The sequence below is a fragment of the Oncorhynchus kisutch genome, linkage group LG6 (assembly GCF_002021735.2).
Source record: "Oncorhynchus kisutch isolate 150728-3 linkage group LG6, Okis_V2, whole genome shotgun sequence".
NCBI lineage: Eukaryota > Metazoa > Chordata > Actinopteri > Salmoniformes > Salmonidae > Oncorhynchus > Oncorhynchus kisutch.
The window spans coordinates 69,709,159-69,725,065 of NC_034179.2; the positions used below are offsets into that span (position 1 = coordinate 69,709,159).

The 15,907-nt window shown below is 44.3% G+C and overlaps 2 protein-coding genes across 3 annotated transcripts in view; one reads left to right on the top strand and one right to left on the bottom strand.

The window, feature by feature from the left end:
* Nucleotides 1-630: 630 nt before the first annotated feature.
* On the bottom strand, nucleotides 631-4,277 carry 42sp43 (P43 5S RNA-binding protein). The gene is made up of 9 exons (XM_020484674.2): nucleotides 4,078-4,277; nucleotides 3,725-3,825; nucleotides 3,531-3,627; nucleotides 3,305-3,393; nucleotides 3,071-3,144; nucleotides 2,839-2,919; nucleotides 2,238-2,467; nucleotides 1,529-1,582; nucleotides 631-1,143 (listed from the first exon to the last, which is right to left on the bottom strand). The coding sequence occupies exons 1-9, from the start codon at nucleotides 4,207-4,209 to the stop codon at nucleotides 844-846; spliced, it is 1,158 nt and encodes a 385-aa protein (XP_020340263.1). The 5' UTR covers nucleotides 4,210-4,277; the 3' UTR covers nucleotides 631-843.
* Nucleotides 4,278-8,867: 4,590 nt separating this feature from the next.
* The window catches only part of LOC109892234 (disintegrin and metalloproteinase domain-containing protein 11), a gene marked incomplete in the record, with an annotated part of 25,516 nt that continues 18,476 nt past the window's right edge, over nucleotides 8,868-15,907 (top strand). Inside the window, 3 exon segments of one of the 2 annotated variants that reach the window (XM_031827294.1) lie at nucleotides 8,868-9,307; nucleotides 9,690-9,913; nucleotides 14,359-14,435. In XM_031827294.1, the coding sequence (XP_031683154.1) occupies nucleotides 9,250-9,307; nucleotides 9,690-9,913; nucleotides 14,359-14,435 (359 nt within the window). 2 annotated transcript variants of the gene reach the window in all.

Sequence of the window (15,907 nt, forward strand, 5' to 3'; positions counted from 1 at the left end):
ATGGAACGAACACTAGAAAGCTAGCCATATTACACAGCAATTCAGTTTAAGTGGCAGAGAAATGTCTGATACCATCTCTTCCTTCAATCAATGTCACTGGTCAGACTTCGCAGTTCAATTATTCTGCAGTCTTTCAATAGGCACAATTGTAAAGCTGACGATTTTATACTGCCGTCGTTCAGCTCTCCCCCTCTAGCGGGTGTTCGGAATAAAGAGTTACCTAGTGAATTGGACCTGGTGCCCGAGCAGAGCCCTGCGCTTTGATGAATCAATGGTGGGGGACTCGTTACTCATAGGTCCGATTTTTTGTTCATAATTATTGGGTGTTGGAAGGGAAAGTTCACGTCAATGCAAGTCTACCTGCACACCTGTTATGGCACTAGTAAACTGACATCGCACGAGACGCCTTCTGTTCCAAAACTTTGCTTGACGGGTTCAGGTTGCATTATTTTGCATCATTGAACCGCAACAGTCATTACCTCCCTGAGATACACGACCCAACTTGTGGTTTACACTAAGGACTGATGCAGGGTAATTGACCACCCTGATATGTCATTACTGATTTAGTGTGAGAGAAACTAGGTGGCAGTCCCATCTTCCCCAGACCTAAACATTTAGACAAACAATGACTTGGCCGCAAAAACATTTTATTGGGTCAGCTATGATCATGCATAGGACAAACAAAACACAAGTGCTTTTATACAGGAAAACAAAGACCAGTTGCTTTATATGCACTATAAAAAATTATATTTTCAATCATTCAAAACCTCAGTTTAGATCAACTAAAAGAGCAATGGTACTTTACTAGCATTTACAACATAATGGTACTATGACACTTTCAGGCTACAAGTTCAACCTTTGATCAGTGACCTCTGGGTGGGTGACCTTCACAGGGACTCGCTCTGCAGGGCAGGAGGGGTGAGGGGGCTTGATGCTGAAAAGGTCACGCAGGTTGACCTCCGAGTCGACAAAGTGGGGGATCTTGCGCTCGTTGAAGAGGCCTGAGAGGTTAACCTCAACCTTGGCCCGTCGTGACACCCTCATGCGCAAGGCAAAGAGGCGCCGCAGGTCGTCCTCCACCAGGGGCAGCTGGTGACCTTCCAGACGCTTCTGCCAGGCCTTCTTAGGCCGCTTGCGCTTCTTCTAGAGAGAAAAACACGATGGGACAGAAATTGATTTGAGGTATAAAATGTCTAGGGGAACAATTCACCACTACAACTGTTCAGAAGGGTCATTAACTCCCAACTGCCCAGTAGACAGGAAGCCTATATTAGGACTTCAGTTCCTGTAGGGGCTTCAGAGCTGAACAAGAGCGACATTGTGTGAGTAACCCCCCCCTCCCGAGCCCCACTATGCCCAAAGCTGCTATAGATTCTGCCAGACATCTAAAGGATGCTGCTTTCAAATGGTTCAAAGACATGGTTCAGGGCCACATACAGATCAATGGTCACCTGGCCAAAGCCACCACACAGTAGACCCACTGTTGGCTCAAGCCCACAGGGGATAGACTGACTAAAGCCATGCTTACCTTCTCAGGGTTGGCATCTGGGTCATGGTGAGCCAGGTGTCTGCTTAGGCTCTCCTGTGAGATTGAACAGTGATGTGTCACGACAACAATGGCATACAAACATGACAGCAGCAAAGTATGATCATCAATCTATTCTAAACATTTATACTGTACCAGCGCCACAATGGCAAACATCTCCGTCCACCACATGGACAAATGTTTCTCTTGGGATTCAAATTCAATTCTGTCCATGGGGAGGCAATGGAAAATAAGCCACTAGTAGTTACTTGACAAGACATTCAGTGACAAAGAAATTCATGAGGCTGCTTTGCATGCAGTGATTAAAACCCAACTGCACATCACCACCGTGTAGAAGACAAGATAGTTATGGATGTGTGTTCTTAGTTAAGACAGCTGACAAATGGACGTCAGAAAGAGCAGGCTGAAGAGGAGGCGGTTTAGAGCAGTATGCTACAAGTGTGTTCAATAGATAACAGCAAACTAGACTGCCTAAAAATCAGGGCTGGGTAACTCCAGTCATCAGTGACGAGTGGCGTCACTTCCTCCCCATCCTAGCAAACAGCTGATTAACTAATTTCCTTCTAAACTGAAGATAATGATTAGTTGATTGGTGTCTGATGTGTTAACTCAGGCAGAAGTGGGACCACAATCAGCACAGTCCCCCCCCCCCAGTCTTACTCTGACTGCCCATAAGGGCTACAGTACATACCCGCATGGCAAAGGTTCTGGGGCAATCGGGGAAGCAGCAATGGTACTTGAGGAGCTGCAGGTGGGCCTTGCGGATGTGGTGCTGCAGGTTGAAGGTAGTGGAGAAGTAGGCCTTGCAGCCACTGCTGGGGCACAGCAGGACAGGCTTCTGCAGGGAGTGGGTTCGCTTGTGTCTACGCAGAGAGTCGACATGCTTAAACACCTTCTGGCACAGCTTACAGGTGAATGTGGCTGCAGGGACAGGAGAGAGGCAAATGTCACTACTCGATTCCTGCCCAACAAGTTGTCCATTAGCCAAAACAGATGGCATGAGCAGGCAGCTGGTGGCAGAGTCAACGGTATGAATGTTTGACACTGAAGGTTGCCAATAAAATCAGCTTCTCAAACACTGTCACACTACAACTAGCAGGGTACAAGGCAGGACATTTACAGAAGTGGTAGAAGATGAGGAAAAAAACAGAATACCAAATGTTAACAATTACTTCCGACAATAGTTCAGTGAGTGTAAAGGTAGGTTGGCCTAGACTGATACAGTAACTCATTATTTTCATAATCCTTCAGTAACAGCTCCAATTAAGGGGGCTTGGTGGTGGGGTGCATACCTGGGTGTTTAGCCATGTGTTTGTGCATTTTCCCCCAGGTTTGTTCAAAATGATTGCATTCAGGCTGTGTGCAGCGGTACCCTGCAGAGTGGGAGAGACATGGGCAGTGTTAAGCTAAGTGACATAACTGCTACTATCCCTTTATAGTATTGATACAAAATGACTGCTAGATTTTTGATTTATGCAAGAACGTACAGCAATAGAAAACTGACAAACTTGCAAAGGGACAAACCTGCATGTTTCTTCTCATGGGCTTTGCGAGCGACATTGGTGTCAAACGTGACTCCACATCCTCTCTTCGAACATCTGAGAAAACCAGGGACAGAATCATTTAACCATTAATCTGACACATGCATTCACTTGCATTTTAAATAGAGAGTATGCATCAGCTTGTGCATCAGTTTAGGCCTTATGCAGTATTCAAAGGATGTAAGGCCTACAGGACCATTAAAAGATTGTGACTTACTTGAAATTAGAAGATATTCCATGCTCCTTCAAATGTAATTTATACACCCTCCGTTTCTTGAATGTCAATAAGCAATTTGGAAAATTGCACTGCACATGGGGACAATTAAGCAAGTAAAAATGACATTCAGCCCATTTATACGGTAAGGGAAATGGTTCCCTATAAATTCGTTGCAAGAACCCATTTCATAGTAACGTGGTTATTCGGCGACATCTAGTGGCCTAACCTTAAAGTACTTGTCCTTTTCTCCGTGGGCATAATGGACGTGTCGCTTCAACTTGTCCGCTTTGAAGAAAGCCTTTGTGCAATCCACAAAGGTACATCTGTTGGGTGAAAAAAACACACTATTGTACGTGAAGTTTCTCAAACTACAGCCTAACCCATGGGTATGAAATTAAATGTAAACTGAAATTAGCCGACCTGAATTGTTTCACCCCGGTGTGGCCAAGTGCGTGGCGGCTCAGGTGAGATTTCCGTGAGAAACGACGACCACAATCAGCCACGTTGCATTGAAAAGGTTGCTGAAAAACAAGAAGCAGTAGGGTTATAAATGATAGTTTACGCAATCTTTGGACTAATCATAAAAGGCTCAAACTTCAGAAGTAAACTTTGCCATTCGAACTATTTCGCCACATTTATGGCAGAAGCCTACGCACTTCTGCAAATTTTTTCACACGAAATTTATTAACCCGGGGATGAGGTTACATCCACATGAACCATAGTTGAACTCGAGTATGACTCAAATATCAGCCATGTCCCCATATAATATTTACCGCTCCCGTGTGCACGGTCTCGTGCTCTTTCAAACGCCACTCCCGTTGGAACGTCGCCCCACAATCAGCATGGTTGCAGTTGAAAAGCTGTTGTCGAGGATCCGAGTCCTGTTTGTGGGCTACCCCGTTCATTGTCTACTGAAAACAGTCGTCTATTCGGTTGCACACTGTCAATCAAGAGGAAACTGCACCCCGCGCCCACTACTTTTGTAGCCGCGGAGAGTGCACTGAGGTTAATTGACCCAGGTTGCACCTGTGCCGAATTAATGAATTCGGGTGTCAGTATTTGCAGTGAATGGCCGTGTTCCAGGCTGACTGGTTGCAGACATGTCAGATCGCACAATGCCGGAGGTGCATTCAGTTCGCATGAACGTTTGATACGTTGCGGGACGGTTTGTACTCAAACGACACGATTCCCCAAAATGTTCTTGAGCAGACTTTGAGGTACGTTTGGTGGGTGTGGATTGAAGCAACGAGTGACGCCTTTAAAGGCCAGTGGCCATACTGACAGCGTTCCCAACCCATAAACCAACACCTACCCGTGTTTCAACCGGTCGTTCACCCATAAACCATCCCCTACCCGTGTTTCAACCGGTCGTTCAGTACGGCACCGTTTCCGTTCAATTGAACATTCCAGACCGTAAACACATACAGAACGCAGCCCAGGTTAGCTCAAACATGTATTATATATATATATATATTTTAGCAATCAACAGATCCCCACTGTTCAGCATCTATTCAACACACTGCGATGCAACTACTGTATTCTTACAGCAGAGGGTAGCATATCTTACTACAATCAGATTTGAGAGAAAGGTAGGGATGTAACCTTTGTTGCAAGAGTATTAATTTCTTGATCATACGAAAGAATTATTCCCAAACCCAAGGATTCCCAGACAGAACACATCACCCATGATTTAGGAGCCTCTACTAGCCTACTACAGTCAGCTCTGGAGTAGTTCTGGACGCAAAAAGTTATTATGTTGGTAACCAGTTTATAATAGAAATAAGGCATCCCGGCCGTGACAGGGAGTCCCATAGGGTGGCGCACAACTGTCCTCTCGTCGTCCGGGTTAAGGGAGGGTTTGGCCGGGGAGGTTCCCGAGTGGCGCAGCCAGTGGCGGATTTAGGTATAGGCGACATGGGCAGGCTACTGCCAGGGAAGGTCTCCCACACAGAAGTACGAGATGGGGAGGGGGGTGGGGGTAGGTTGACCTCAGGTCTCCCCACTGGAAGCCGAAGGTATGGGAAGCGGGGAACTCTATCAAATAGCGCACCTCTAACTTTGTACAGTACTAATGCAATTAGTAAAATCAGTCACACTACGAAATGCTACCAAATAAACCACAATTCATTCATAATACTGTGAATATATAGTTTCACAGACATATTGTCGCATTTTTTTCTGGTTTGTGCGAAATCGTTAAGAATAAAACCAGTCTGCACACCACCATGGTGAAACATGTAGGTTTTCTGTGATTGTATTGAGCTCAGTAAGGGGAATTTCCAATGCTGTAGTCTAACTTAAAATACATATATATTATGCTGATATTTTGTATATTTTGTGATATATGGAGTCTTTTGGGGTGAATTCAAATTACAGTTAGTGCAGAATGGTGTTTTATGGTGGGGGCTGAAGGGGGGGTTTGCCCAGGGAGCCATACAAGCTAGAACCATCACTGGGCGCACTGCTAGAGGCGTGCGGGTTTGGCCGGAATAGGCCGTCATTGTAAATAAGAGTTTGTTCTTAACTGGCTTGCCTACTGTAGTTAAATTAAGGTTACACATTTTTACTTGGCTCATTGCGCTCTAGCGACTCCTTGTGGCAGGCTGGGCGCCTGGAGGCTGATTTCGGTTGTCAGTTGAACGGTATTTCTGGTGCAGCTGGCTTCCGGGTTAAATGAGTGGCTGTTAAAAAAATAAGACACCTCAAGGTTTGTGGTATACGGCTAAGGCACTCCGTGTTGCGTCTTGCAAGGAAAACAGCCCTTAGCCATTCTATATTGGCCACATACCACACCTCCTCTGGCGTTTTTGCTTAAATATACCACAGCTAGGGGCTGTTCTTATGCTGCGTTCATAACCTTCATAACCTGCGTTCATAAATCCTCTTGAACGCCTCTTCTACTGGTAATTACTAGTGGGAAACGTGTCTATCATCCCTGAGCTCCGACTTCTCCCACATGCTGACATAACCCACGTTTTTTCATCTACTTATCCATTTTGAGAGTTGTTGGTATTTTGATCCAGTAATATTATTTTGCTTCCTCCACATTGTAATGAATTTTAACCACTTTAAAATGGATATACCTCAATAATTTCAAATCTCACTACATTCAATTACACATAATTGAACATCCTATTTCATAGAGAGTGTTACAAACTGGACTATATTTAGTAACTTTGAAGAGATGGTGATTAGGTCTAAATAGGCGTTTAGCGTTTGCTAGTCTAAATTCAGGGTACTGATCTTAAACTGCCGTTTCCGAAAGGCAAACTCTTCTCATGCGCCAACTCATTTTCCTCAGCTTCAGAAGCGTCTGCATTCATACAATTTTTATGCCTATTCTTAGCTATATTCTTCAGACTTGACCAGAGGGAATTGTTGATATGTTGTAAATTGTTTATTGTAAATAACATTTTCTCCTGAAAAATACGCCAAAAATGCATTTTACGTACATCTCTTTAGTATCTTACAGATAGAAAGTTGAAAAAACCATTTATCCACAATCTGCTCTGGACAAGTCCGGTCCTGGAGTGTCTCAACAAAATGAAATAAAACATATTTAGCCTGACTACACCCAGTGTCCAGAAAAATGGATTTGCACAATATGAAAATATGCATATATTTAATGAGATTTCACCTCATTTGCATATTTTAATAAAGCGTTTACTTAAATGTGTAAAATAAAAATATTCTTATATTTATGTCTACATTCAAATGGTACAAGTTTATTAAGGGGAAAAATTACCCTATGAATTAAATGCAACAAAACATGATTTATAAAAAGCAATCTATTATTTATGATTTTTTAACACTGTAATTTGTGAGCATGATATCTGTAATTTTAGTATATGTTTGCCGCAGCTTGTTTTCCATTAGCTAATCAACATTTCTCAACGAGTTCAAAGCACATGAATGCATCCAACTCGTATTTACGACTTCACAACTGGAAATGACCAACTTCCTACTTGGTTATGAATATGAATGCAGCATTAGGCAGGACGCAAAATTGGCAAGTGCATCTCTGTCATGGCCTTAGTGCACTCCAGGTATATGGGCGCCTCTGAAGTAGAAGGATGGCCTGGGTGGCTGAGGAGAAGATATTCACAATCAAAGACATGATAATCACAGTAGCGAGAAGATATTCACTATAAAGTTCTCATTTTTATCCCACAAATCTGAGGGACCAACATCACTATACTGAGAGTGATTCCATTTATAAAATGACATATTTGGTTGGTTTTTGGAGCATTTGTTAATGTTTTTTTCAGAGCCCCCGTACTGCACAATGAGGATGAAGAAGTGAATTGCTGGTTGGGGTAAGTGTTTCAAAAACAAGTGAAATTGACCAAAAATGATCTTCTCAGGTCCAAAAAGTTCACCATATTAGCGTAAAATAAATATGCTATAGGCTATACAGAGCTGTGGTCGGGTCCATTTGGGTCCACGTGGGTCTATCAGACCCAATGACCATCAAACAGGACCCGACCCAGACCCGAGGGAAAAGTTAGAATTTTTGACCCAGACCTACTCGGTTCCCGGGTCGGGTCTCTGGTATTCGGGTTCAGTCGGACCCGTGAAGACCTTTAGTCTGGAACCTTTTATAACATGGCATTTACATTTAAAAATTTTGACTTGGTTGTAAAAATGCAAAATGATCCTTTAAAGAAATGTCACATTGAGGAATGATTATTATTTTGTGCACAACAATAGCCCTCGTTCTGCACATTCAGCTATCTGTATGATCATCTAAGACATCCAGCTTACATGGAGTCACCTCAGGACACTTCTTATCAGCTCCAACACACACACACACACACACACACACACACACACACACACACACACACACACACACACACACACACACACACACACACACACACACACACACACACACACACACACACACACACACACACACACACACACACACACACACACACACACACACACACACACACACACAGCTAGTCAAGCCCACTTCCTCCAACAATAGCTTGTCATCGCTCTACACTCTTCACTGTCCCATTTTTCGATGTGTTCCTGCAGCTTCTGTGTCTCCTTACTGTAGTGGACAGCTGGAGATAGAGAAGGAGAATGACATCTGTATTTACCATACACACCTCTGGGCACAATGGGTGCACCATGTCATGCTATTGGATACCACTTTTCAATTGCTGTGTGAATCTCCATTTTGTTCATTACAATACATTCTGTTAGTGAGTTCAGCTGCACCACAATACTGACCGATATGTATTGTTTTCTCTGAAGGACATTTTTCCCACCTCGTCTATCCATGGACCTATCTATTCAGGATCTTCACGAATTACTCGTGTTGACTTTTGCCATTCATAAATCCTCAGAAAATGAATGAACACACAAAACCCTACCATGTTTACCTCAATTGGCACCTTGGTACCCAGGTTGTAGAATCTGCTTTTGTGGAGATATAGAACTGCATGGCAACGGGAGGACGCTTGGAGACGGAATGAGGGGAGGGTACTATGGTCCCACGTGTTCTCATCATTTTTATTGTATATCTACCACTTCCCCATATCGCAGATTCGCATACACTCATGCATATATAGAGCTTACACACGCACAATCCTGTAGGATTTATGCATACGTGCACTCAAATCTCCCCATTTGACCTATTCTACATAATCTAGGCTAATTTGTCAATTCCATTATTGATCGGCTCTGGCATAGGCCTATTTGTTTTTTCATTTAGTGATAGATTTGCTATTTAATTCAATTGCCTGATATCGGTGAGACTGTATGCTACGAGCAGAATGGGAGATGAGAGGACGAGCGTCAGCTGTCAACCAGATTCAGTCGGTGTTTTTTCTCTCTCGCCATAGTCGTTTGTGCGTCGGTTTTCTTTTTATCTGCGCCTGTTACACTGTAACGCACTCGATGTTAATTCGGGGGAATATGTGAACATAATGCTGGCGGTGTGGTGCTTGGTGTTTGCTGCAGTGGGCGAGAGGTTTGCCGTGTCAGGTAAGAGGGATGACGGGAGAGGGGGGAAGCACCCTTTTCATTTCCAAGTTTACCCCTGCCCAATGTAGGCTATCCCCATTTTTTTTGCATCTGCAATCACTTCTTCCTCTGTATACTAGTCTACAATTGTGTGTGTGGTGGTAGCGCGCAGCTGGAGATAGTTACATCTGTGCCAAGAACGTAGTGTTTTTAAGATCCCTCTCCCTTCAGTTCTACGGATGCGGTAGATTTGCTGCATCAACACATTTTCACCGCAGCGCTGTCGCCCTTTACATCCAGGGCTCGCGCGCACTGTAGAACATATCAGCCTATTTATGTCAAAAATCATTTTTCAAACAATAATTATCGTTTTTCTGTGTGATAACCCGTGTGTGGTTTAAAGTTGGCAGTTATCAGGCCTCCCGCGTTACAGGCGGCGGAAGGTCGACTTTGGTGCGGGATGCGAGTTTGTGGGATTGGTTCTCGCCAGAGGAGCGGGGAGACAGCAGCGACATTGCGGCCGAAGTCACCTATCCAAAGCGTCTGGTGCAACAGATGGAGTCGAAGGAAGAAATGTCCCATGGCTATTTGGATACCCGCGTGAAGAATACCACGGGAGGCACCTCGGTAAGTATAGACCTCTGTCTATAATGGAGAAGTGGGTGTGGCAACCAGATTTTATTTGAGTGTTATTTATTCGTTTTCGTTTCCTCTCTTCTATTAAACTCCCAGTTCATTGTTGAAACTGTAATGGTTTCTCTCAACTCAAGTTACTTTTGTGAACCCTTTCTTGCCTGTTTTGGCCTGTGTCTTGTTTTCTAAGTTTATCATAAGATCCATCCCAAACTGCACAAGTCTATCAGTCCCATGTTGCCCTAACTCTCCTGGTGTCTTCAGCTTGCTTGTGTTCGCACTGAGGGATGAAGTCAGTGTTAGTCAGAAACCTAGTTTGGGCGTGACTGATGCAAGACCCACTGGCTCTCTCCTGCTGTATGTCTGGGGGCACCTCTGCCAGTTGGTCAAGAGCAATGCAGTGCTCTGTGCCGCATGCTCTGCCCTCACTGAATGACAGAGAAGGGAGGTGGTTTGCTGCAACCTCTAAAGCCCACTAAATTTCCCCTTTAACCAGCATCAGAGAATGACCACCAAGTCCTTTCTGGTCCTGCAAAACAGTGCTTACTATGTTACTGCTATATATATATATATATACACTGAACAAAAATGTAAGCACAACATGTGTGTTGGTCCCATGTTTCATGAGCTGAAATAAAACAAATGTTCCACATGCACAAAAAGTTTCTTTCTCTCAAATTTTGTGCACAAATTAGTTTACATCCCTGTTAGTGAGCATTTCTCTTTTGCCAGGGTAACCCATCCACTTGACAGGTGTGGCATATCAGGAAGCTGATTAAACAGCATGATCATTACACAGGCCACTCTAAAATGTGCAGTTTTGTCACACAACACAATGCCACAGATGTCTCAAGTTTTGAGGGAGTGTGCAATTGGCATGCTGACTACAGGAATGTCCACCAGAGCTGTTGCCAGAGAATTGAATGTTAATTTCTCTACCATAAGCCGCCTCCAACATCGTTTTTAGAGAATTTGGTTGGACGTCCACCTCTTTCACGACCGCAGTATGGCGTCATGTGGGTGAGTGGTTTGGTGATGTGAGTGCACCACGGTGGTGGTGGGGTTATGGTATGGGCGGGCATAAGCTACGTACGGGCAACGGACACAATTGCATTTTATCGATGGCAATTGGAATGCATAGAGATACCGTGACGAGATCCTGATGCCCATTGTCGTGACATTCATTCGCTTCAGCATTATAATGCATGGCCCCATGTTGCAAGGATCTGCACACAATTCCTGGAAGCTGAAAATGTCCCAGTTCTTTCATGGCCTGCATACTCATCAGACATGTCACCCATTGAGCCTGTTTGGGATGCTCTGGAGTCTGGATCGATGTGTACGACAGCGTGTTCCAGTTCCCGCCAATATCCAGCAACTTCACACAGCCATTGAAGAGGAGTGGGACGACATTCCACAGGCCATAATCAACAGCCTGATCAACTCTATGTGAAGGAGATGTGTTGCGCTGCATGAGGCAAATGGTGGTCACACCAGATACTGACTGGATGTCTGATCCATGACTAACAGATGCATATCTGTATTCCCAGTCATGTGAAAGCCATAGATTAGGGCCTAATGAATTTATTTCAATTGACTGATTTCCATATATGAACTGTAACTCCGTAAAACCTTTGAAAATGTTCCATGTTGCGTTTATATTTTTGTTTTGTATATATATTTAACTGTAACCAACGGGCATTACACCCTATGAGGGAGCACAATATCTGGGACTTGAACCCAAAACCTTCTGACCTACTGTACTCACCCGCTATGTCACCCCATGCCACAGATTTATAATTACCTTCCACCGGAGAGAAGAGTATCTGAAAGAGATCTGAAACAAAAGCCTGTTGTGTGAATGTGATTTTAGCATCTCCTCATGATAAAAGGCTCTGTGTGGTGAAATATTCAGATCTCTCATGGAGAACTCCTCTCTCTTCCATTCCTCTATTATTCAATGGTGTGTTGAAGTATGTCCCCATCAATGATTCAACAAGGCCTGTGTGATAAGTGCTACTTGGGCCAAAAACTCCACTGGTACAAAAATCACCCTCTTTTTTTTCTTCTATCTCTTACTCTCTCTCGCTCTCGCTCTCTCTCTCTGACCTAAACTCTACCTCACCCTTCAACCCATCTCTTTCTTTAATTTTCATACACCCTCTCTCTCTCTCTCTCTCACTCTCGCTCTCGCTCTCGCTCTCACTCTCTCTCTCGCTCTCTCTCTCTCGCTCTCGCTCTCTCTCTCTCTCTCTCTCGCTCTCTCGCTCTCTCTCTCTCTCTCTGACCTAAACTCTACCTCAGCCTTCAACCCATCTCTTTCTTTGATTTTCATACACCCTCTCTCTCTCTTTCTCTGAAGAGGAAGGTGTAGGTGGGATGGAGGGTGAGGTTCTATTTTTTATTATTTTTATTTCCTCTTAATTTAACCAGGTAGGCCAGTTGAGAACAAGTCCTCCTTTACAACTGCAACCTGGCCAAGATAAAGCAAAGCAGTGCGACAAAAACAACAACACAGTTACACATAAACAAACGTATAGTCAATAACACAATATAAAAATCGATGTACAGTGGGTGCAAATGGAGAAGATTAGGGAGGTAAGGCAATAAATAGGCCATAGAGGCAAAAATAATTACAATTTAGCATTAACACTGGAGTGATAGATGTGCAGATGATGATGTGCAAGGTCTACATCTTTCAACGGGGCACCAGAGATCAATGAGTTAACAAGATAACTCATCTAAATATTCTGAAATGACGTATATCTTTTTTAAGGAAAAGCTTGAAATGGGTGTGGTGGAATTGACTCAACAACCAAAAACACATTTGTAAGTCTAGCTTTCTTAATGAATCAGAAAATCAATAGCTATTTCTGGTTGTTTATCAAAGTTAGCTGGCTAACTGATCGATCCTCCTTTGTAATAAACCCCTCTGGTGGGTTGAGTGTTGGAGTTGAGTTGGTTGAGAGAATCATTACCCTCGTCTGGAGATAAATCTGGCTCTGATTACACTGCTTGGTTTAACCTACCGTGTGATGTGATTTAACTATTTAAAGAGGCTCATGGGTATTTGGATGGAGATCGTGTAAAATCCCGGTGTTGTTGTTTTTGAAGTTGTTTTTGAGAAGTGGTATAATTGGTAAAAGGGGGATATTTTTTGCTTAATTAGGAGGGTTCTGTTGGTTACATTTCATTTCATGTTTTGCCTCTGTTGTGTTTTTTTCTGTAGTCATAATGTCCTTTTTTACATTTTTTTTTACAGAGGATTCTAAATAAGTTGAGATGGAATATTCATAGCTGTCATTCTGACTCATGGATTGATCAACTATTCCATAGGTTCACTTGATTCCAAGTTATACAGCCTACTGTTTCCTCAAGTGACTTTGCTTGTCAATGGACTGGAAGTGAAGATACATCTGTTTCTACAGCATGTGCCCATTTCAGATGTATTTACAATCGCTGGTTGTTACTGAGTAATGAACCTGCTATCACAAGGTTCCCAGAGGACTGACTTTGGCATTAGAACAGTATCAAGATGCCTTGGTGTTACAGACAGGGGTGTTGTTGGTTGCCACTTAAATATCCCGAGGGATGTTATGATTCAGGGCTGGTAAATACTGATCGATTCAAACAAATCTACTGATCTATTGTTTGACCAAAATTAACCGTCTCGATTACTTCACACATAAAAACGTTACAGAACTCCTTGGATTGATATCCATGACACCACATTTGAATCCTTCCTTTAGCCAAGCAGAACTGCCCTCTCCCTGCTCCAGCTGAAGTTGAGTTGTGTGGAATCATTGGAGGGAATGATTTCCGAATGGGAGTCTTGTCTCAGTGAAAGTCCAATGATTCACTGCAGCCTGTATCCTGCAGACAGAATTACAGTGGGCCTGGATTGAATGCTGGCACTGTTTGTGCTTTTGGCGACACTGTGTTTTGACTGCTATAAATCTATTGCAGCCAGTGAAGCTCCTCCTTGCCTTCTTCCTACCGCTCCATTCATTTTGGCAGCCGACAGTAGGGACACATTGGCTTCACACCCGCTCAAGTAGATGGATATTTAAAGCTTTCGCCCTTCCTGTAAACCCTCTTCCCGTCCATTTCTACCTGCTGAATGCAAATGCACTTCCTGGATGGCTTCAGTACTGCCTGTTGGAATGGATTCAGTCCAGCCAAATCAATGGACACTTTATCAATCCGACTATGTTAGCTGCTAAAGTGCTTTTGATACATATGCAGTATTGCGCTGGCAGAAATGCATTTGTACAGTATGTATTTAGGTTTGTTATACTTCTTACAGAATGATAGCTATCATTGTGACTCACCGAATGGGCGAACCGCTATTAGAGTGGTTTACTTTTAAGTGGTTCTTCCTGTAATGTCTCTCTCTCTCTCTCTCTTTCGATCCTCATCTCACCTTCTCCCTATTTAAGCCAGTCCATTTGGCCCAGAGTTGTTTCCAGGTGGAAACATTCGGACACACCTTCACCCTGGACCTGGAGTTAAACCAGTGAGTACATTTGATTTGTGCACAATTTTGATGTTATCAACTTGGCAAAAGGTCGCAAAGTTCAAGGGGGCCGAATACTTTCGCAAGGCACTGTATTCCCCGCACCCCATTTCCATCAGTCCGTATTTTCTAAATTGCCACAATCATCAACGTTGGCATTTCCATAACCACTACCGTTAGCAAATACACTTTTCTCCTTCCATTTATGACACACAACCAAATGTTTAGTGGAGCATCAGGGACACAGAGACCCTGAGAGCGCCATCAATACAGCTACCCACCTTAGAGAGAGAGAGGAGAGACAGAAAGAGAGAAAGGGGGGGATGAGGGGGACAGAGAGAGAGAGAGAGAGAGAGAGGAGACAGAAAGAGAGAAAGAGGGGGATGAGGGGGACAGAGAAAGAGAGAGGGGAGACGGGAGACAGAAAGAGAGAAAGAGGGGGATGAGGGGGACAGAGGGAGAGAGAGAGGAGACGGGAGACAGAAACAGAGAAAGAAGGGGATGAGGGGATAGAGAGAGAGCGAGAGAGAGGAGACAGAAAGAAAGAGGGGATGAGGGGGACAGAGAGAGAGAGAGGGGAGACAGGAGACAGAAAGAGAGAAAGAGGGGGATGAGGGGGAAAGAGAGAGAGAGAGAGAGAGAGAGAGAGAGGAGACAGAAAGAGAGAAAGGGGGGATGGAGGGGGACATATATAGAGAGAGAGAGAGGAGACGGGGAGACAGAAAGAGAGAAATAGGGGGGAGTGGAGGGGACGGAGAGAAGAGAGAGAGGAGACAGAAACAGAGAAAGAGGGGGGATGAGGGGGACAGGAGAGAGAGAGAAAGAGAGAGACTGGAAAGAGAGAAAGAGGGGGGTGAGGGGTGACAGAGAGAGACATAGAAGAGGGATGAGGGAGGACAGAGAGAGAGAGAGACGAGAGAGAGAGAGAAGAGAGAGAGAGAGGGGAGACAGAAAGAGAGAAAGGGGGGATGAGGGGACAGAGAGAGAGGAGAGGAGACGGGAGAACAGAAAGAGAGAAATAGGGGGATGAGGGAGACAGAGAGGAGAGAGAGGAGACAGAAAGGAGAAAAGGGCAAGGGGATGGAGGGGGACAGAGAGGAGAGAGAGAGAGGAGAGAGAGAGAGGAGACAGAAAGCGAGAAAAGGGGGGGATGAGGTGGACACGAGGAGATGAGAGAGATGAGAGAGAGAGAGAGAGGAGACGGGAGAACAGAAAGAGAGATAAGAGGGGGATGGAGGGGGACAGAGATAGAGAGAGAGAAGGAAGACCGGAAGACAGAAAGAGAGAAAGAGGGGGGGTGAAGGTGGACAGAGAGATAGAGATATATATATAGAGAGAGAGAGAGAGAGAGAGAGAGAGAGAGGAGACAGAAAGAGAGAAGGGGGGATGAGGGGGACAGAGAGAGAGAGGAGACAGAAAGAGAGAAAGGGGGGGATGAGGGGGACAGAGAGAGAGCGAGAGAGAGGAGACGG